At 47.9% G+C, this 22,005-nt stretch overlaps 1 protein-coding gene across 1 annotated transcript in view; it reads left to right on the plus strand.

Moving 5' to 3' along the window:
- The window catches only part of LOC149857381 (axonemal central pair apparatus protein HYDIN-like), a 71,055-nt gene that overhangs the window by 24,150 nt on the left and 24,900 nt on the right, over positions 1 to 22,005 (plus strand). The window contains exons 19-31 of the mRNA XM_090063947.1: positions 582 to 786; positions 3,651 to 3,886; positions 4,297 to 4,448; positions 4,558 to 4,747; positions 5,677 to 5,785; positions 7,622 to 7,879; positions 9,770 to 9,912; positions 10,532 to 10,750; positions 13,786 to 13,946; positions 15,150 to 15,265; positions 18,773 to 19,007; positions 19,805 to 20,017; positions 21,857 to 21,995. Of these exons, the coding sequence (XP_089920073.1) occupies positions 582 to 786; positions 3,651 to 3,886; positions 4,297 to 4,448; positions 4,558 to 4,747; positions 5,677 to 5,785; positions 7,622 to 7,879; positions 9,770 to 9,912; positions 10,532 to 10,750; positions 13,786 to 13,946; positions 15,150 to 15,265; positions 18,773 to 19,007; positions 19,805 to 20,017; positions 21,857 to 21,995 (2,376 nt within the window). The remainder of the gene's footprint in view (positions 1 to 581; positions 787 to 3,650; positions 3,887 to 4,296; positions 4,449 to 4,557; positions 4,748 to 5,676; positions 5,786 to 7,621; positions 7,880 to 9,769; positions 9,913 to 10,531; positions 10,751 to 13,785; positions 13,947 to 15,149; positions 15,266 to 18,772; positions 19,008 to 19,804; positions 20,018 to 21,856; positions 21,996 to 22,005) is intronic.

The following is a 22,005-nucleotide window of genomic DNA, read 5'->3' on the forward strand; positions in this document are numbered from 1 at the left end:
CCCTGGTCTGGTGGCTGGGCTGGGGAAGCCACTGTTGCCTGACTCTGCCGTGAGCACTGTCTGTCTGTCACCCCAAGCATTCTCTTTGGGTAATATCTCTCACACTCTCTCAAGCTTTTCCTTATCCTGCATTTTCCTTTTCCATTGTCTTTACTTTCTCCTTTCCACCAAGTTTTTTTTTTCTTTTTCTAGTCTGCCCTCCAGCTCCACATTGAAAGACAAAGAATCCCCTCTGTTTTCTTTTCCTTCTGTGCTCAAATCTCCCTTCCTCTGGCTGACAGAATTTAGTTATAGCTTTCTCTACAGCTCTTCTTGATTTACCAGCAGTCATGCTTCCAGCACCACCTCTGGTAAAAGGGATCTTGAACCCAGTTCTTTACACAACCATTAGGCAAACAGGTCAGCTCTTCATGCTTCCTCTTCAGAAAGCTGTTAAAACTGCTGAGAGGTCATTCTGTGGCTAGAAGCTCCAGGGAATGTGGTTAGGTAAACTTTTATGGAGCAAGGAAATGAACTTATCTCCTGGGACTGTTGAAGGACAGGCAATCTGAGGGTTGCATTTCTCTGGACTCTTTCCACAGGCTCGTTTGACCTTAGGTATGTTCACAGTATACCCTGGATTTGGATCTATTGCTTCAGGAGGCCAGCAGGTCATCACAGTGGATTGCTTAGCAGAGCCAGTGGGAAAGTGTGAGGAATTCCTGGCGATTGACATCACTGACAAAGACCCTGAAGACAACCCCGGCGGTGTCCCTTACACCCTGATGGCTGAGTCGTGCCTGCCAGGTAGGCACATTCTGTGCTGCCCCTTGTGAGTCACAGTGCCCATTCCCTCCTCGCCATGCAGTACAGGGGGAGCAGCAGTTCCTCATCCCTGAAGAAAGCCTGATTAAGAGGATTCCTTGGAAATTTTAGCCACATATTACTATACTTCAGCTAACTGACTCTTCAGAACAGTGATAGTCAACATTTTGGCTGCATGGGCTGGATAAGTGGTGAGGGGTTTGTCCACCAATTGAATCAGCCCCTATGGCCCAGGATTGGGCCCACTGCCAACCCTCTTGGTTCCCTGCCATCCTGCACTATCCTACTTGGGTCCCTGCTGGCCCTTGCCTCTTCACTCAGTCTCACACCAATCCAGTCTTCCCTACGTACTTAATCTAGAGCACAGGCCCATGCTGTCTAGCCCATGAGGCTCCTCACATCTGGAAATTTGCCAGCAGGGGAGTGGCAGTTAGCTGCAGCCACATCCCTGCTACCAAATTCTCTGTCCTGTGGGGAGCCCCACAGGCCAGATAACATCCTCCCACAGGCCAGATCTGGCAGCCATCCCTGCTCACTTTGTGCAGGTACCCAACCCCTAGCCCTCACCCCCTTCCCCAGCCAGCTGTGCCCTGGCTGAGCCCTGCCCCAGGCAGGAGCAGAAGTTCTCAGCTCAGCCCCCTCCACCCAGCCTCCAGCTGCTGCTCAGGAGAAGCCAGGCTAGGCACATGTGGGTGGGATGGCACCACCGATCCAGGACTTTTCCTTCAATTTTCACCGCTGGCCAGGACATCAGGATGGCCTATGAAATCCGGGACTACCCTAGCCAAACTAGGATGTATGGTCACCTTAGTTATATGGGTCAGAAAGGACACTTTCCATGCTTTCCAGAGCATTGGCTGCTGGCAGCTGCTGGAGATATGACAACAATGCCTGGCAGTGTGCATCACTGTGTAACTGTTCTGATAGGTATCATGGGTTCCCTTGTGTGTAACCATATTTTATCTTGCTTAACTCTAGTCCTGACTGAGTAGCTCAGTTGTTTCCCATTCTCTTTTGTATCAATACACAGCTGTCTTGGTACCTTGCATATTCCTTAGTACCTTGTATATTCCACACTAAATGTACTTAGTTTTCCAACTACATAGGTCTCACTATCCAAGCTTCTTCTCTGAACTACTTCTAGCTTGACTCACTTCTTTAAAGCCAGAGCTGGTGCAAAGTCTTGAAGCCCTAAGCAGCTCTGGAGTGCCATGGTGCTGTGCCTCTAGCAAATGTTGTCTGGTTGGTATAGTGCCCTGCTGTTCTGAGCAGACCAACGTGGTGCAGTGCCTGATGCCCTGGGAATCTCTAGGGTGAGTCAGTACCATATTCCCCAAGGGAGTTCTGGGTATGCTCAGCACTATGCTGTCTGGAGGAGCTTTGGGAATCTCTCTGCATCTTAAGGTGCACTCCCCCAAACACAGGAGTTGTGCTAGTGTTCACCCTCTATCCCACCCATACCTATAGGAGAACACAGCACCTCATGCCCCATGTAATTTGTTGTGTACAGTGTGGTGGACCAGTAGGGGGGTGCTCCTGTGGTAAGCCACCCACCTCACTGCACCTGACCATCTTCCAGGCTCTGAGTGCCTCCCTGGAGGCACCTCACATCCAGTCAACCCCCTTCCTGGAGAACATCCACAAGCCTAGGGGTAATGCCGTCACCACCCAGAGTCTGGGCTGATCTGGGACTTGTGCCCTCTGGGAAACACAATCCTAGTAATCCTTGAGGGTACTCGAGGGTAATCAGCTCAACTTCTCTTTCTTCTTGCTTCTGCAGTTGAGACTCCATTCTCATTATGTTGTTTGTGACAAATAAAAAGTTCTTGAGGTAGGGACAGTCTTTACAATGTTCTGTACAGTGCATAGTGTAGTGCAGCCTCAGGCCTTGGCTCACGCTGCCATAATCCAAACAAAGCTAATAATCATGACTCTTGTTGTTTAATAAAAATCATGAGTCTAATTTGTCAATTTTGAGGTGATGTAACAGCACTGAAACCAGTGGAGTTACACCAATGTAGCAGCACAGTGAATCAAGGCCCATGTGTCTAGAAAAATCCATCAAATGAATTTCCTTTTTCAAAGATTTTGTATCGTGGGTGGAGTTTAATAGTTAATAAATGTGGTGTTTTAACTGCCCAATCAAATCAAGCACCAAAAGAAGATGAACTTGAAGAGAGGATAGTTCTTTATTGAACAACAGTGAGTTGGAGAGTCTCAATCAAATATCTTAAACATTAGCTAGGAGAATGTAGGGAAATATCTCTGGTGCTACTTGCTTTTCTGGATATGGTGAATGTTCACTGTTTCACATAGTTTTGGCCCATATAGAAGCCCTTCCATACAAAAATACAGCCAGGAAAGCTGTTCTTTGTTAACCTTGATCTTGATATAGCACCATACTCTTGGGTGACTTACTGGCAGTGGAGATGAACTTGGGACCTCTAGTTCTAAAAGCAGGAGCCTCAACTATCTGTGCTGCGTAGAAGCCTCATCCACTGCTCACTGTTCCCAAATCACAGTAGAGGGGAAACTAAGCAACATATTCAGGTTTGTGCTAGACACTAAGAGAAGGTAATGAATGAATCTGCTGCAATATTGACTAACTGATGGGGAGATTTAGCTCAGTCAAGTAGAAGCTGTACCCCTTAAAATCCAATTTTAATCCTCACTTCTGACAACCCACCCTAAGGTATGATATTACACTGACCCATGCAAAAAAGGATTCTTGAGTCAAGTTCATACCTGCCACAGTGCCAGTGGAATTACCCATAGGATGAATTTGGTCTACATTTTTCAGCTCAGAAGGGAGGACTAATCCAACAATTTCTCCTTTCTATACTCAGCCTTTGTAGTTGATGACATTGGGTCCATTTTTGAGGAACATCGCATCTGCAGCAACATCAACCTTTACCAAATTCTGCAGACTGTGGAAGGTGAAGGGGTGTTTGTGTCAGATGAGAATAAATTTATCTTCACGAACGTCCTGGTTGGGCACCAGGCAACAGCTCGGTTCAAGATCTCCAATGTAGGCAAAATTCCCTGTGATGCATTTCTTGCGGTCAAACCCATCTCCAGCAAGGTAAGCATTAGTGGTTGAAAAGGCCGTTGCTCTCTGACCAGCCACTTGGGAAGGGGGATGAACTAGATGACCTCCTGAGGTCCCTTCCAACCCTAACTTTCTATGAATCTATGATTCTGTGTATGCATTGTTGACCACTAAGGAGTCAGCTTTGCCTATAGTTATCATACACTGTTGTCTTAGATACTATGCTATTTTACAAGACTCAGAAGGGAGCATGTTTTTTCTGGTCTTTACACTGCAGCCATTAGGACACATATCCCTTTGATATCATGTCCTTTGATGGGAGGGAGAGTGAGAGCTGGAGGAAGGAATTTGTCCAATATCCCTTATGTGTGCACATGTCTGAATACCTCTAACAATGTCTGTCTGAAGGACATTTCATGTTAACACTGTCGGTTTTCCCTAAGGCTGCTGCACGCATTAATGACATCTTTGAGGTGGATCCTGTTCGGATGTGTATCCCTAGCCGCTCCCATGCCTTTGCTACAGTAACCTTCACTCCTCAGACGATGCAGAGCTACCAGTGCATTTTTGAAGCTTCCATTGATGGACAGCCAAGGTAATTCATGCCACTGCTTATAGGGAGGCTGGCTTTCCCTGATACATTTGTCCTCTGTGTGCAAAGCAGGCATGTGGCAATAACACTAGTTTGCTTGTGCTCTCTATAGCTTGGTCAGTAAATCACGAAATTTGACATTTGATATCACTGGTGATGGGAACCTCCCCCGAGTGACCATCGTGCGTCCTGTCCTCCGCAACAAACGAGGGAACCCACTGCTGCTCTTCAAGAGGCTTCTGCTAGGCCACTCGGAAAAACTTCCACTCATCCTTAAAAACAGTGGTGTTATACCTGTTCAGGTAATGGCTGGCCAGAGAGCATCTGAATAGCTGATTATGAAGCAAGTCCTTCGCTCGTTGTGGAAAAACCCTATAGAATGTAATAAGAATGAAACCAGCAGAGATGTATTAAAATCACTAGAAAACCCTTTGGAATTTGGTATGAAACAAGATTCTTTTTGAATACTCTCTGAACAGTCCTGTTGAATTCCATAGCTGGGATATAATTCTCTATGAGATTCCATGTGATGAATCAAGAAACCAGCAGATAAGTTCTCACTTTCTATCAGTTTCTCTAAAGCATTTCCAGAAGTGCTGGCTTTTCACTGCCTATCTGTGTCTTCTTTCCAATAATTGCATAGCTGTCTTCTCTAGTCTTAAATGCATGCTTTGATTTTTGTGCCCTTAAGAATCAACTTTGTTTGCTGAACCTTAATAAATCACCAACAGAAATGGGTATCAGACAGACTAATTAACAAGTGACTGACTCATTTACTGGTAAAACGTTCCCCCTTGGAGGTGTCATTTTCTGACCAATTTGTCATTTTTACTTAATATTAGAAGCAAAAGCTCTTTTTTCCCCTACTTCCTATTACTTTCTATTTTGTTTTTAATTATGAGAAGGTTTGCATTTCATTTTAATTACATGTTATTCTGTTTAGGTACATTTTACTCCTTTCTAATTATGCACAATTATATTCTAATTAAATTCTGTTCAATTACTTTTTTAATCTTTATACTCAGTTTGATTGCTTTCTAATTGCTTCATGTTCAGTTGCAGTCTTATCTATTTGCTTACAATCTAATTTCCTTATATTACTTTGCTTCCAACTAAAAGGACATTGCTTCTGAGTTCAGCTTCCTGTGAGGCATGAACAATGTTCTCTTGATTCACAGGCTGTCCCATAGCCAAGCCAATGCTGTTGTGCTTTGTATTTTACTTTCTCCAGATGATGATTGACCTGCTGGATGAACAAGGAGTTTTCTCACTAAAAGCCAAGACAACCACAAAATGCCTCTCTCTGGCTCAGAATGAGGAGGAGGAATCCACTAGGGAAGGTAAATGCAATTGCCATGGTGGGAGGGAAGAACCAAGAGCTCCCTTGGGAAATATATTCACAGCTTCATTGACAGGAGTGATTGACACCAAGGTCTAAGAATCACCAAGGTCATCACAGTCTGGGTCTGAGAAGCAGCACTGCAGAGGCTTACTCAGGTCACTGTGTTCTGACTGGTGCTGCCCTCACCCCTTTGCATTGCTAGGACTTAGAAGGACATCCCATAGTTCTTTGTGTTGCAAGTAATTCAAACTCATCTAGAATCTTTCCTGGTGAATTGTGGGAGAACTTGTCTGTCTTTCCAGGCAACACAAGGAAAATTTCAGGAGGGTATTGAAGGACTTGGAACACTTGAGAATGTTCTCACTGCAAAGTGGGCAGATTTAGCCACTTGCTCTGGCTGGGCCAGCTGACCTGGGTTGAAAGCACCACATGGATGAAAAGGAGCCTGAGTTAACTGTAGTGAAGACTCTTCAGGCATATTTACACTGTCAAAGGACCAAGTTAGGAAAGGCCACACTGAAGCCTGGCACGCTCGCTCCAGGTGTGCTACACCCTGAAATGGACATATGTATATGAAGTGCCTCCTTAGTTTGACACTGTGTGCACTGATAAGTCCCTCATGAGACAGAGCTTGTGGGCATGTCTCCAGTGTTGCACTTGGATATTGCAGCTGGTTTGCAATGTAACATATGTAGAGTCTTGTGGGTACTCCTTGGTTGGAGAAAGGTTAAGGGACATCACTGTAACAGAAATGCGACCTTGCTAAGGCAGTAGGCAGTCAGCAGCAGGTCTCATCTGTTGATCTCTGGCAGAAGCTAGAACTATTGAGGCACCAAATGTCTGGAATTGGTCTGGCCTTTGGTTTTTGTCTCAGTGATCTGAAGTGGGGATGGTAGATCTTGAGCAGCTTCCACTCTTCCATACTGGGCACATCTACATATGCAATTAATGCACCTGAATTTTTGCCCAGAAAACTCAGGTGCATTAAACTGCATCCCCATACACATCTGAATGTGCACCTGTCTGCAGCAGTTCATTTCAGAGATGTTCCTTCCCTGCTCTGCCCCTCTGCAGCAGCCTGGGGAAGCTCCTGGCCAGCCCAGGTGCTGATCCTGATCCCCACACAGCTAGGAAATCTGTCTTCACTGCTGAGCAACTCCCTTCCAGCCTTGTGGAGATCAGGACGCATGGAGCTGGAACAGTTCTCCCCACCCGCTGTGGCCCCCTGCTGCCTAGGCTGATCTGGAGCAGTTTGCTCCTGGGCACTGTCTACACGTGCGCTTTGGCTAGGAAACAACACAGTAGACTAACTTTTGGCTAGGAAACAACACAGTAGACTAACCTATTGCACAGTAATTGCTGTGCATGTGTAGACAGTGATACTTTACTGAGGATTAGTCTAATGCACAGTAAAGCATCTCACATAAATGCACCAACTCTTGCCTAAGCCTATATACTGAAGATTTTGGTGTGATGGTAGCAGGACTCTGTACAAACGGATTCATCAGGAACCTGACTACACCTCTTACGCATACGCCACAATCCAGAGGATTGATGATTGCCTACTATACGTAGAACAGGCATTCTGTGCTTCACTGCATCTCTCCCTAGCACAGGCCTTTGATGATGTAGACATGCCTTTGGGCCCTCTGCACACTGAGTCTGATATTATACCTTCTCCCTGTGTTACTGAGCTATCCCTCCAAGGGAGCAACAATTCTCAGGCAGCCAGTTGTTAGCTTGTTTTTCTGTTTATGCTCATAGAAAAAACTTTTCACCTGTGCATCCATATCTTATATATAATTTCAGGCTTTCATATTCCATTGCTTTGTAGGAAGAAAACCACATACTGCATCCCTTATCCTGCATAATGGGGAATCAGTGGAGTTCGATGTTTTTTTCAAACCCAGCATGGCCCAGCGGGTAGAAGGGAAGATTCATCTGTTAGTGGTGGACAACCAGTATGAGGAGACCAACATTCAGATGGTGGGCGAAGGCTACCAGGATGATATCACACTAGATAATATCCATGGGCTGGTAGACAGCATTGAGGAGAATGCTGAGGGGCAGCTGGAAGATGACATTGTGGAGGGTAAGAGAAAGAAAGGAAGCTGGTGAAAACTGTGCAGCCCTTTAGAGTCTTGAAGATGTGAATACAGATTGGAATGACTTGAGGTCTGCACATATGTCTTCTAAAGTCAGCGGGGGTCTTGATGTCTAATGACCTGGGGATTATGTTGAAGGGAATCCACAGTCAACCTAGCTGTGAATGGCACTATCTCATTCATGGTGGGGAGTCAAAGGTGGCTGGACATGCTGCTGGCCACATCACTGTCCTGTAGCTGTTGGCTACAGAAACTGGCTAGCTTTAGCCAGGCTGGCCCAGTGGAATGGAAGACTTGGGTGGGCCTTTGACCTTTATTTCTAAATTGGGAAGAAGATAAAGTAAAAGGAATAGCAGATGGAGCTGGTATTTAAAACGTGAACACATCCAGCATGTGTACACACACACTATAGATTCGTGAGGTTGGCAAAGGTAGCAGCTTCTCCTGCTTTGGGGGGCCCAGGAGAACCATGCTATTGACAGCAGGCAGGAAGTACAGAAGAACACAAGAGTGATGAGGAAGTTTGAACCTGGCTACACCTGAAGCAAATAGTGCTCTTAATGAGAGGCTGAAAGCCAGCAATGGATAAGGATACTTACACAAGTATCCTTAAAAGGGTGGCCAGGTTGGGATCACCCAGGGTCAGGAGAAGCAGCCAAGATCTGAGGGGAGCATGCAGAGTCTGAGTGTAGGGAAGGCAGAAGCCAGGTGATCTGTCTGGGGAACTTAGTCAGAGATCCAGAGATCTGGGCAAAGCATGGGGTCAGGAGGTTAAACAGGAGATCAAATCAGAGCTGGCTCAGAGAACCAAAGGGTCAGGCCAAACTTAGGGCCCAGGGGGAAGCCAGGTCATGTGTCCAGAGAATCTGTCAGAGGGCCAATAGCATCACAAAGGTACAGTAGCCTAGGTACAAGGTTTTAAGCCTTGTTGCCTGAACACTTCCTCATCTGGGTCAGGGGTTTATAATGGAAGGGGTGAAGGGTCAGCTGACCCTGGCTGACCACTCCAGTGGCAGCAGTTTGTGTGTAGCTAGGCCCAGGATGAGGGTTCTAGCTACCTGAGTTTGCCCCTGTGTGCTAATGAGGAGGTAACAGACTGGGATGAAAAGCTATGCCAGGCAGGCTGAGGCCCGGGTTCTAGGCTATGGCCTGACACCACCAGTCCACATTTACATGGCATCTGGTGGAGATGGAGATGTAAAGGAACTGCCAGCCCATGCTGTGTGGTACTTGTTGTGCCCTCTCCTAAGCTTGGGTCAGGATGTCCAGACTGTGGAATAAACTCCCTCCAGAGGTGGTACAATCATCTACCCTAGAAATCTTTAAGGGGAGACTGGACGGTCACCTTGCTGGGGTTACCTGACCCCAGTTGTCTTTCCTGCCTCGTGCAGGGGGGGTGGACCCAATGATCTTGTGAGGTCTCTTCAAGCCCCTTACAAACTATTAATCTCTCTGCATGTTTCTTAGGATATCTGAATTTGTCTCCTCCAAATGGTAGTTGCATGCTGTAATCTGTGTCCATCTGTTTCACTATGGAAGCAACCCATCAATTGCAGCAAGTGAAGGAATGCCTCTGTGTCAGAGCATGTTGCTGTGGAATAGAGCTAGATACATTGGTTCAGGAGGGACTGCTTTAAGCCATCTCTGTCTGAAGCAAGCTTGTGAATGCCTGTGAGAAGCTACTTGACCCCTCCCTCAGCAGCCACTGCTTTCCCTGCTGTAGCAGATGGGGAGAATGAATTCAGGGCAACCCTTTGATAATTAGATTCTATACCCGGAAAATGCAAGTAGCAGGGAGAACTGGTGTAAATATATATGTATGTGTATGAGAGGAAGGGCACTTCATGAATCATAAGAATCACCATTCTTGTTCTTAGCTACCAAAGCAGATCATATTCAGTTTGGGGACTGTCACATTGGGAAGCCCTACCAAGTGACCTTCTCAGTAACCAACCGCAGCAAAGCAGACGTGATGAGGTTCGAATGGCCCAGTGGCACTCCATTTAACTTCTCCCCCCAGGTATCTACTTTTGTCTTTTCTGGGTGCATAAGAAGCCACTTAGTTAGTGACTTGTAGTCAGGAATGCTAACCCTGACTTGGAAGATAATGCTCATCTCTGTCCTGCAGGAGATCCAGTTTATTTCTTGGTTCTTGAGCTTGCTGGGCCTGGGAACTGTGTTATGGCATATCTGGCCAAACTAAAGGCAAAAAAGGACGAGGGATATGGCTGTATGAAGCAACTGCTCTTCCTCTCTGAGGGCTGTTCATGGCAGAAGTCAACTTAGCTCAAAATAGCTGCCTTCCTTTGTTAAACAAAGCCAGTGAAGGAGACCATGAGTTGCTCAGGGTTGTGGTGTCACCCAGTCTTCTCTTCTTTATCGGACCTGACAGAGCAGTTTTCTTTCTACCTCTCCTGCAGTTGGTTCCTCCAACTGGTGGCTACTGGGCACCACATAAGGAAGTAAACACAACCATTGCCTGAATTATGGATACGTAGAAGTGAATCTGGTTCTGAATCCCCTATAAATAAATACATGGCCAATGCAGAATTACATCATAACCTATGTCAGTCCTTTCTTTGCTGGTCATTGACCTGCCATTCATGAAATATTGGTCTTTCCCCTGTGATGCCCTCTAGGTTGGCCATCTCCATGCTGGCTGTGCTAAGGACATAACTGTGACCTTGAAATCCAGTGTTCCTGTCTCCTTCAAAATGCACACAGTGAAGTGTAAGGTGTGCAGAATCACCTTTCATCTCCCAGCAGACCAGGTCTCTGATTGGGACGACCGCCTGCACACTGTCAAGTGGGTGGATGCCACAAGAAGCCTTCCAAATGCATGCCCCACAAAGAAGAAGGTAAGAAGCAGGGTAGTAAAAGCTAATATACCAAGCACAAAAGGTTTCTGAGCCAATCCTGTGTTATGTACAGACCTATTGACCTGCCAACTGAACAACTCTGTAACCTCAGCATAGCCTTTCAACTGTGAGTGTGACTGATCATTGGCATAAACTACCAAGGACAGTGGTGGATTCTCAGTCAACACAAGCTGTTGGGCTCAATGCAGGGTAGGTGGATGAAATTCTGTGGCTTCCAGTGATCATTTTTGGTCTTAAAATCTATTAGTCTGATTTCAGTATAGCCCTTGAATTAGCAAGGAATTACCATATCTATTTGAATCTAAGACACCCCTGAATTTAAGATGACCCCCCAATAATTAGATTCTATATATGGAACATTTCTAAATTGGTTATAATTTTCCGGGTATAGAATCTAATTATCAAAGGGTTGCCCTGAATTCATTCTCCCCATCTGCTACAGCAGGGAAAGCAGTGGCTGCTGAGGGAGGGGTCAAGTAGCTAAAGGGTCAGGCATCCCCCTTGCCCTCTTTTCCCTTGCCCCAGCAGCCTTCCTGCCCCCCTGCCACCTGCACTCCCTATTCCCACAATCTCTGACCCTCTCCTCCACTCCCCACAATCTCTGCCTCTCCCCCCACACCCTAGTCTCTCCCTCTTTCCTCCCCATACACCCCACAGTCCTTCTCCCCTTTTCCCCGCTTTCTCCTCCCCCCTTACTATCAGATGGTACTCAGGCTCTGTTCCCTTCCCAGAGCACAGCACATGGAAGTGCAGCCCTTGCTGGGCCATGCAGCAGCATCAGGACTGATGATTGGCCAGGCAGGGGATGGGGCCAGGGTCCATATGCTCCGTGCCTCGGTGCACCTAATAGTAAGGGGGAAAAGTGGGCAAAGTGGGCAAGGCAAGAGGGAGATGCGCAGAAGCTGCAGAGAGGCAGGTGGCTATTATGGGTCAGAGCTAGAGTCAAGGGCCACAGCAGCCACGTGCCCCCCACCCTGCTTTGTACATGAATCTTAGACAAGGGTTCTTGTTGGGGTCATGCTGATTGGGGAAAAAAACCTTGTCTTATAGTTGAGTAGATATAGTAGTCCCATCATGTTCAACTTCCAGGTTTCTTGAGGGAAAATATCATTAATTCCTCTAGCGTATTTCAGATATCCACCTGTGTGGTGAAGTGAGTGCTCTTTGCATTGTGGCAACTGACATTTCAACTCATGTATCTGTGCTGTGTGCAGTATCTCATTATACAATACAGTGCTAGCCAGTAGTTTAGCTAGTTCTGCAGCAGATAGGTCCTCTCATTTTTTACATCCTTTTTAGTCAAACCAGAATGCATTGGTGAGGAATGGTTGAAAGGCCTAAAAGTAGTCATAGAAACTTGCTGTACCATGGACCTTTCCAGTGAATTTGTCTCCTCCCTAACAGAGACACTTGTTCTCACCGAGGTGAAGGCAATTCAGTCTCACTTTATTCACAGCTGTGACCTGAAGGAAAGGTCAGAAGAGAATTCACTGTCTGTGGTTATTCAGCCATGGACTCCTCCAGGTCCAGATCTTCAGCAAAGATAGTCTGTCCGGACTTGAAGGGACCAGTGTATTTTTAAGGGGTGAAAGAGATGTGATTTTATTGTTCATTATAACTCAGGCTACTCCAAACTACTCCAAATCAGTGTCCATAGAAGTCTTGCATTCCCTTCCTCTCCACCGCCATCTCCAATGGTTTTTCAACATTACCATCAATGTTAAGCCCCTGTGTTACTTTATGTCTACATAGTAATCTTTTTCCCTAGAACTCTCCATAACACAATCTCATTACCTTCTCATTTCTACTTTTAATTTTCAAATAATTCTACATTTATTCCTAAGTGTCCCCCTATAGAGCTTGAGCTTCAGCATTCCAAAAAGTCTCTCAAATTTTCTGGCTTGGAGGAAGGGGAAGTTTCTTTTTTAGTACAATCCAATAAAACTCCACCAGATTGCCAAATAAGCATCTTTTTAAGCAAATAAGCTTTCCCCTCTTGCCAAACACTGACTTGACAGGACAACTTTTCCTTCACTAAAACTTCCCAAGCTTTTTGAAACCACTCCGTGATTTCAGGGGTGTCACATCTCTTGCAGGCTTTTGCAGTTATAATTCTTGCAGCCACTGGAAGTTGAATGATCAGTTCTCTATGACACTTACATTGCAGAAAGGAACAGTGGAGGTCATCTGATAGTTGGCATCCTATTATTTCCTTCACTTTATCTCCCGCCTTCATCCAGAACAGTTTAATTCTGGGACAAGTCCACTATGTATAGTAGAGTCTCTCAGATGACCACATGCCCTCCAAGATTTGCCTATTCCAATACCATAAATGCATTTCATGTTAAGCATGGTTAGAGGGCATCAATATAAGATTTTAAAACCATCCTCTTTTATTATCTTGCAGATAGATGCATGAGGACCTTTGTTCTAGATGGCATCCTACTCTTCAGCACTAATTTCTGAACCCCTATCATTAGCCCACTTTGTCATAAACAGTGTTTTCTCTTCTATATGGCTATTTAAAATTGCTTTATATAGCATAGACAATTGGCCTGTACATTTCATGGGTGTGACCACAATTTTCTCAAATTCAGTCACATTTCTACTCAAGTTTACCTTTCTTTGGGAGTGTGTTGAAAAGTGTCTCAATTGCAGGTATTGGAAAAATGGCATTTTTATGTCACCTGCGGTACCATCTCATTTTTATATACTGTTTTTCTGCTTGGCTCCTGTGAACCCCAGGCACAGGATTCAAATACAGCTTCCTTATAGTGCTCCCAAGAACACTGCTCAGCTTCAACTGAAAGGGTTTGCTGATCCCAGAACTTTGAGTGGAAGAAAAGGAATGGATCTTGGGGGATGGAGTTCAGGTTTCTTTTTTCCTGAAGGGCTGCCCCTAGGGTGTTTGCGCCAAAACTCTCTTCACACTTCCAACGATGTTGCTAGTCTGATTCTGGAGACCTGAGAGGCTCAGATGATTATGGTTTTCTCTTGGTTGGTTCTGCTTGAAGGTGATAGAGACAGACCCTGAACCTGTGCACACCATTGTGGAGGACAGCAGCCTAGAGCTAGACCTTCGACTCAGTGCTGTTGTTGATTATACCCAGTTCAAGCTGGAGACCAAGGAGGTGCAGTTCAAGGAGACCTTGTTGTTCCAGACCAGGATGTTCAAGTGAGTAACTGAAACCAGGTAGGGACCAGCTCAGAGGCACTGTTTTGCCCAGGTTTGCATTGAGTAGCCAAGGTCCACTTACCCCAGAATAGTACTAGGCTATGGCTGTTAGCACTGCATTGTGTCCTCTTGGGGCAGGAAGGAGTTCTTATCTGTGCTTTTCTACTAGCTGGTCATTCCTGGGAAGGAGCTGCTAGTGGTCTCTAATTCATTTGATTTTGGTTTGCAGCTACTGATAAACAGAGTCTACCTGCTGATTGGCTGGGTCTGATGGTGTAACATAGAGATATCATCTCCTTGCAGTTCCTGGGATACCCCTGGCACCATCTGCTGCAATCAGGTGTCACCCCACCTCCCCCATCCTGACCAGGTCCAAGCTTGTGGATTTAGGTTCTGCCTCTCCATCTCTCTCCAGTTCTTTCCATTAAAAAAAAATGTTCTCATTTTCCTTTCTGCCCCTAAAAGCTCTGGTGCAGTGCTGGGGGCACCAAAATAAACATATCAAGAAATAAAGCAAAGCACTGTGCAGTGCTGTTGGCACCAAAGGGTTGCTGCAGTCTTACCTAGAAGTAACCCTGGTTAGGACCCAATCCTGCCATTTACCTCTACTCCACTCCCAGTGAAGTCCTTCTTACCTCATTACACATTGTCAGTGCTCAATATAGATTACTATGCATGCTCTAGAAGCAGTCCTTAGATGACAGACATTCAATGCCAAATGTAGAAACAGGGAACCAAAAGGGACTCCAAGGTCTCTCTGTTACCTTTGACAACTTTGTTCTAAAATCCTTCTTGTAATTTCCCTGACACACAAACGGTTTGTCACTTGTGAATCCAGAAGGAGAAATCCTGTGAACACTGAAAGGTACCTGGGCCAGCCTAGTAGCATCCTGGCATTGGACTGAGAACCAATTCTGGAGGTTAATGTTAGTGACATGCCGTTGGCCCGTACCTCCCAAGCACGCAGGATTCTCAGCAGAATCACTTGGTGAAATCTACAGGCTAGATTCCATTCCCTTACACTGAATGCACGTTACCTTACAAGTGGATCCATTGAACTCAGTGCAACTGGTTGTAGACTGAAAAAAGGGGTCAGAATTTCCCCCTACAAGATGTTTTGTTTTCCTCTTGTTTCTTTGGCCTTTTTTAATCCCTTCTGTTCAATAAGTTGTCTCTTCCCCCTTTGTCCTACTGCATTTGCAGGTTTAAATTAGCCAACAGGGGGAATGTGGCACTAGAGTACTCCTGGAAGATGGTCATGGAGGACAACAGGAGGACAGTCAACTTTCCAGAGGAACCTTCACCACCCAGTCCTGAAGGTAAGGGTATTGCCTTTCCTCTGGTTTCCACATGGCAGCTTCTTCTAGAGATAAGTACTATAACCTGCAGACTGACAAAGGAAGGTTATTAAGAGCTCAGGGAGCAGACTGAGCCTCTGCCTGAGCTCAGTACTGAAGGTGACATTCTCCAGCATCACCCAGGCAAGTAACTTCTCTCTAGGGTAAGACAAAGACAGTTTCCATTTTGGCCTTCCTTGTTGTTTTATTTTCCCTGTGCCCATCATCAAAGTACTCACAGCTTATATTACAGAGACAGTGGGCCCTGCAAGAAGTCAGCAGTGATAGGAGAGCTCAAAACATCAGCCAGTTTAGAGCCACAGATTGAGAGGGTGGGTCAGGAGCTAGAAAGGTTGGGGGGTCCTGTTGTAGAGTATAATGGAATCATGGTCTCTTCAGGCTGCTAGGAGAGAGTTGGGAGCTAATTACTATGGAAAAGAATCAGGGTAAATGATATCCCCATATCCGAGAGCAGTGCAGAAAGAGATGGCTGTAAGTCAAACAAGGAACATTCACAGCAGAGATTTAGGACTGGGTTCAACAAGGGACCTGACTATATGCATAGTTTTGAACCACTCGTGTGTTTAACATTATGATGTCCTTTCCTAACATAAGCTGTTCTGCTCTGCAGTCATGTAGGTACTTTGCTAAATTATTCTGTTTAACTTTGGTGGAGATGAGAGATGTTGCAGATGGGGGCTCCTCTCCAACTGCTGTTCAGCATATTATGCAGACATCAGTTGAAATGGGAACAAAGGCAAGGTTTCAGGAAGGGTCAGAATCTCATATGAATAACACTAGAATCTGCTGTTCAATTAGATAGAATAGAAATGATAAGGTATATCAATCTTCATGCTTCCAGGAAAAGACTGATCACTAGGTGGGTCAGGAAAAACTTTTTCCATGAGATAATGTACAAATTGATACACTAAAGAAATTCTCTCTAGTATCCATTGTTGACTGCTGGCTGATACAGGGTGCTCCATTAATGCAAATGGACCACTGCTGTTTATGATTGGTTGTCTTTGGTTGGTTCTAGATGACAGAGGACCGGGAAGGGCAAATGGATGTAGCATGCACAGGTGCTCAGAGGACTTGCACACAATGGGCCAAGTTGTGACTCCAGCTTTACTTTTATTAATGTCAGATGGGCAGGATTTGGCCCAATCTCTTTAAATACTTATCAAGCCTTCATCCTAGCACTTTGTTTAGAGTACTGTACTGTGGCCTCTATCAGCAGATTGATTTTAATCCCTTGTATGGAATTCTAGCAGGTATTTGACTGTCACGGAGTCACAGAGGTGCCCCGTGAGTGTGAGGGTGATTGGCAGAGCTGTCAATCACCCAGGCAGCCCAGGTGCCTGGTTGCCAAGGCAACCAGGTGGTCACATGGCCGGAAGAGGGCAGGGCCAGGCTTTTTATAACTAGCTGAGGCCGGAGCCTGACACACAGTTCCCTTCTGGCTGCCGCAGGGGCAGGAGCTCTGCGGCTCGAGCTGAGTGGCCTGAGTTGGTGGTCGCAGCCTTACCCCACTAACAGGCTGCGATGATGCGGGGAACAGGATCACCCTGACGGGAGGTAGGACTGAGAGCCCTGGCAGGGCTTGGAGTTATGGATAGGCGTATGGAGCCTCTGTATTTATGTTGTAGCCAGAGGGCTGGAGTTTGAGTTACAGTTTACTCCGGAGGACCGGGTGAGGCTGTAGGGGAGCGAGGAGGCCTCACGGGAGCTCCCCAACAGCTTGGGGGTTCCCAGTGCCCAGTAGGGGCACAGTTGCCAGCCGGGCACTATTGTCGGTGCCGCAGGGCACCCTATTGCGCCAGGGACGCGCGGTGTGCGGGGTTACAGACCCCAGCCTATAAGGGCGGTGTTCGCCCAGTGGGGCCAACGGACCCAGAGCGGGTCAAGGGAACAGGCATGGCGGCGAGCGCCTGTGCCCCAGGCGCGAGGCACGCAGTGTCAGCCCTAGAGAGGGCAAGGCCCAGGGCAGGGCAGCGACAGAGCGCGAGGCGCGCGGTGTCAGCCCTAGCGAGGGCAAGGCCCCGGAGCGGGGCAGCGACAGAGCGCGAGGCGCGCGGTGTCAGCCCTAGCGAGGGCAAGGCCCCGGAGCGGGGCAGCGACAGAGCGCGAGGCGCGCGGTGTCAGCCCTAGCGAGGGCAAGGCCCCGGAGCGGGGCAGCGACAGAGCGCGAGGCGCGCGGTGTCAGCCCTAGCGAGGGCAAGGCCCCGGAGCGGGGCAGAGACGGTGTGCGAGGCGCGTGGTGTCAGCCCAGAGTGGGCAAGGCCCCAGAGGGGGCAAGGCCCAGAAGGGCGAAGTAGCTAGAGATAGCGAGCCGGCCCAAGGGCGCCGAGGCTAGGGTGGCGAGAGCGAGCCGGACCCAAGGTGGAGCCGGCGATTAGCCAGGCGCCGGCGAGAACCCGGACCAAGGGGGCGCCGGTGTTAGGCGGCACTAGGGAACTGGACCCAGGAGGCGCCAGCGAGTAGCTGGGCGCCAGCGAGATAGGCCCAGGGCGCTAGGAAGGGGCGAGAGATTGGAGCCCGACCCAAGGAGGCGCCAGGTGGGCGAGGAGCCCCGGGACCCGAGAGAGAGAACAAGGGCACCCGAGGGGCGAGGGACTACACAAACGTCCCCCAGAACAGCTGCGAGGCTTGGGGCGTGCTAAAGGGGAGGTTTGGAGGCACGCATAGCCCTTAAGGCGGGACGCATATCAAAACCCCAGTCTGGAATAGGGACAGGAACACCAAGACCGTCCAACAGGGAAACTGGCAGCCTCCACATCATATATTTAACCATCAAAGTCGTGGCGGGCGAGATTCTGAGGGTGCTACGTTACCCTAACGTGACAGTAGGAGGCGCTAGGGGGTTCACGGCCGTCCCTAGCCGCCGCTCCCTCACATTGACTATATATCTATTTGTTGTAGCTGCCTATTCACCCAGTCCTTTTTCCTCACTCCATGTTGCCCTTTGAATACTCCTAAAATCTAGGATTAGGATTCAGTAAAGGGCAGTGCAGCAGTAGAGACACAAATGACCAGATTCTATTCTAAGTATACAAGTACATTTATGCACAATTCTAGTCCATCCTATTCACATCCTGAAAATGCATTAGAGCATCCACTTTTGAGTCATAAAGAAGCAGCAAAGAGGAGGAGGAGGAGGATTCACTCGCCTTTTGCATTAACTGCTTTCAGGGATGTATTCAGGGTGGATTAGAATCACACTTAGGTGTCTAAATGCACTTTCAGGTCTAATAGGTGTAATCTAAGAGTAGAATCTGGCTCAGACAAAGCTACGCTGTAGCTATCACTAGCCTCATTTGGTATCCTCCTTTTCAGAGTGTTTGCAAAGAGGTATTTCCTTTCTGGAGTCCTTAAGCCAAACACTACTCAGCCATCCTTCTGTTAGCATGAACCAAGGGGCGGGGGTGCTCAGAACAATACATTTCATCATTGAAAAAAACTGTCTCAGTAACCCATTCCTTAATGCAGGGGAGCCCCCATCTGCAACATCTGCTATCTCCACCAAAATGCAGTCCAGCCGAGTAACCAGCCAGCTAGGCACCGTTCTGGAAAGTGTCGTCTCCTTCCTGTATGCTGCCGCTGCTCACCCTCCATTCTCCATAGAACCCAGCAGTGGTGTCATCACAGCTGGGAAGAAGAAGCTGTTCCAGGTGAAATTCTCCCCACTAGAAGTGGGAGAATTTGAGGGCCAAATCATTTGCAGGTAGGAAATGTTCAAAATGGGGAACAGTTTGACAAGGGGAATGTTGATAATAGGACTTTGGTATAAGTGCAGTTATTTCTGCTGTAGCTATCTCCAAATTGGAGGGACCAGAGATAGTCAAGGAAGGGTCGGGGCTCAAGGGAACATCAGAAACCTGCTGATTTACTTAACTTCATACTGGATGCCACTAGCTAGAAATCAAGCCAGTGTCATAATATAGGTTCTTTAGTTCTGTGAAAGTCTCAGAATAACAAGGAGAATCTGAATCACATTGAGAAAATTCACTTTAAAAAAATGTTAACCTGCCAGGAGCTTGAGTACAAATAGGATTCAGTCTTTCAGAGATAGAGGAAAACTAATTTGCAGTCTTTCCCAAAACTCTTGCCTTTCTTGTGACATGATCTTGCAGTCCTAATGTCCTAATAATATTCACTTCCCTTGGGTGTGGAACATCATTTAATCCACAAGAGGTTCAGATTATTGGATTTTGGAGGAGTATTTGACTTTATCAGAGGCTTTTATGCACTTAATCACCAAACCAACACAGTCTCCAATCAAAGAAGTGCCACTTCTGTTATGCTGAAGTGTTACTGTGAATTAGTCTGGCACTTCACCTCTGTTGCCTCATCACCATGGAGTATATATTAGATTCACTGATCATGTGCCAAAGGGGAGGAAATGAAGTTGCATGGAATAGAAGGGGTACAGAGAAAAGTACTAGATACCTGGCTAGCTGGAATTATTAGCCTGTAGAGCTGTCTAACTACCTTTAATAACATTGCTCCATTTCTTTTCAGTATCCCTAATCTAAAGCCAAATTGTGAAAGCCCAGTAGTATCTGTGAAGGGGAGAAGCCTGCTGCCCTACTGCCATTTTGAGCTGGAAGACTCTGACTATATTACCGCCAACAGGCACAACCCAGAGCTGCGAGGGCCCAATGGGGGCACACTGGATCCCAACACAAGGGTGATTGAGTTTGCCTCTGTAGGGGTGCGTGCCCGGAACAGAAGGTGGGTGCAGAAAAGACTTGTATGGATGACTGCTGGCTATCCCTGAAAATCAGCCAGAAAACTTTCGATCAAACCCTGTAGTACGTTAGTACTCTAATCCTGTCATCCTCAACTGCCTGGAGACCCTTTGGGGATGTGAGGATGTACAGCATAGACTGGCATCTTTGTTTCCCCCAGTCCAGCCGTGAAACACCCATGGCTGTTCTAGAGCAGGAGATCAGCTCTATGGTTTCTTCCAGTACAGCTGTCTCCTGTTCTTTGGATACTTCAGTCAGGTTGGGTCAGAGAAGGAAATAATCTCCTTAAAGAACATCCTCAGTAAATAGCCTTGTCTTGCTAGATTTACCATGCTTGCTCTCTTGTGGGTTGGCCACTCCTTTTCTGTTTTTATGTGTTTACAAATAATAACTACCTCCATCTAGCCCAGAGACGCTTGAGGCTTCCAGAACTGGGATGGGGCTGCCTTGTCCATAGCAGTGCTGATATATAGGGCTCCTTTTGAGCTGAGTCCCAGGGCTGACCTGTCCCATATTGTGAAACCTGCAGCCGCAGGGGGCCCTGCAGCTAAGGAGCCCCCTGCGCATAGGCAGAGGAAGTAGGGCTAACAGGGCTCAGCTCCCCCCAGACACAGGGCAGCAGCAGGCATTGCCTTAGGGCAGCCTGGCCATGGGGTCCTGCAGCAGCAAGGGAGGATGGGCATGCTGAGCTACCCTGCGCACTCGCAGCTGGCCCAGCCACAGGCGGGTAAGTTTCTTTTAATGTTTTTATTTTTTCCACAGGCTTGTGGGGAGGGCAGATCAAGACCCCTGCAGTGCAGGAGAGAGTGGGGTAGAGGAAGGGCGAATCATTCACCCCTGCCCCTGGCCTGCTCCCTCCTGTACTGTAGGGATTGTCGCACGACCCGGCCCCCATTCACCGTGCCTGGGCCCCAGCCCAGCTGGGTTGTAGGACTGTCGGAGCCTGGTGGCTCCTCCAGAGGTGCAGTGCCAGGCAGCCAAGTGGGGGAGGGCACGTGACCCCCCCCGATCTTTGCACATGTGAAGGCGGGCCATAGCTGCAAGCTGGGCTCAGCCTGTGCTCTGTGCCTCCATGCCTCACCATCGCCACTTCAAAAGCGGCACCTGCTGCTATGTGCCTTGCTTCCCAGCCCACCCAGCAGTGGGATGCACATAGTGGCACTCACCACTTCCGAAGCGGTGGCAGCAAGGCATGGAGACACGGAGCAGAGGCTGAGCCCAGCTCTCAGCTGTGGCCCGCCCTTGCTTGTGCAAAGATCAGAGGGCCACGTGCCGTCCCCACCTTGGCTGCCCTGCACCACACCTCTGGAAGAGCTGCCGGTTTCTTCCCAGGAATGACACAGGGTGGGGCAGGGTGGGCATGGGGGTCCTGGGGGCTCCCTCCCCTCCATTCTGGCAGTGCAGTCAAGGCTGGCCCTGCTCTGGGCCCCAGCTCTGGGACCCTCAGCTGGTGTGGGGAGGCAGCTGGGGCTGGGGTGGGGAAATAGCTGGGACCAGGGCTAGAAGGTGGCCGGTGTGGCGCGGTGCTGCACAAAGCCACTCTCCCCTTGGCCCTTTCCCCTCCTTCCTTACACATGCTCCCCCCATGGGAAAGTCTATGTCCAGCCGTTTGCCACCCCCCCTGCTGCCGCCACTGCCACTGGCTTCTTGGGGGAAGGGGGGGCCCAAAACTGTTTCTTGCAGGGGGCACCAAAAAATGGTGGGCTGGCCCTGCTGAGTCCAGAGCTGTAGTGCCTAGTGTCTGCTGTGTGACGAAGGTCATAATTTCCAGAACAACCTACCTGTTCCCACTTTGATGTCAATTTCTGCTTGTTGTGCCCAGGGCTTTCACTCTCACGAACCCCACCAGTTTCACCTACTCCTTCCAGTGGACTTGTGAAGAGACAAGAGACCTGCGAGAGAAACCAGTTTTCTACTGTCTGACAGAAAAGGGCCAGATCCGGCCTGATAAGAAAGTGGAGGTGGGTGGGA

The sequence above is a fragment of the Crocodylus siamensis genome, chromosome 9 (genome assembly GCF_052110815.1).
Source record: "Crocodylus siamensis isolate JL-2025a chromosome 9, ASM5211081v1, whole genome shotgun sequence".
Classification (NCBI taxonomy): Eukaryota; Metazoa; Chordata; order Crocodylia; family Crocodylidae; genus Crocodylus; species Crocodylus siamensis.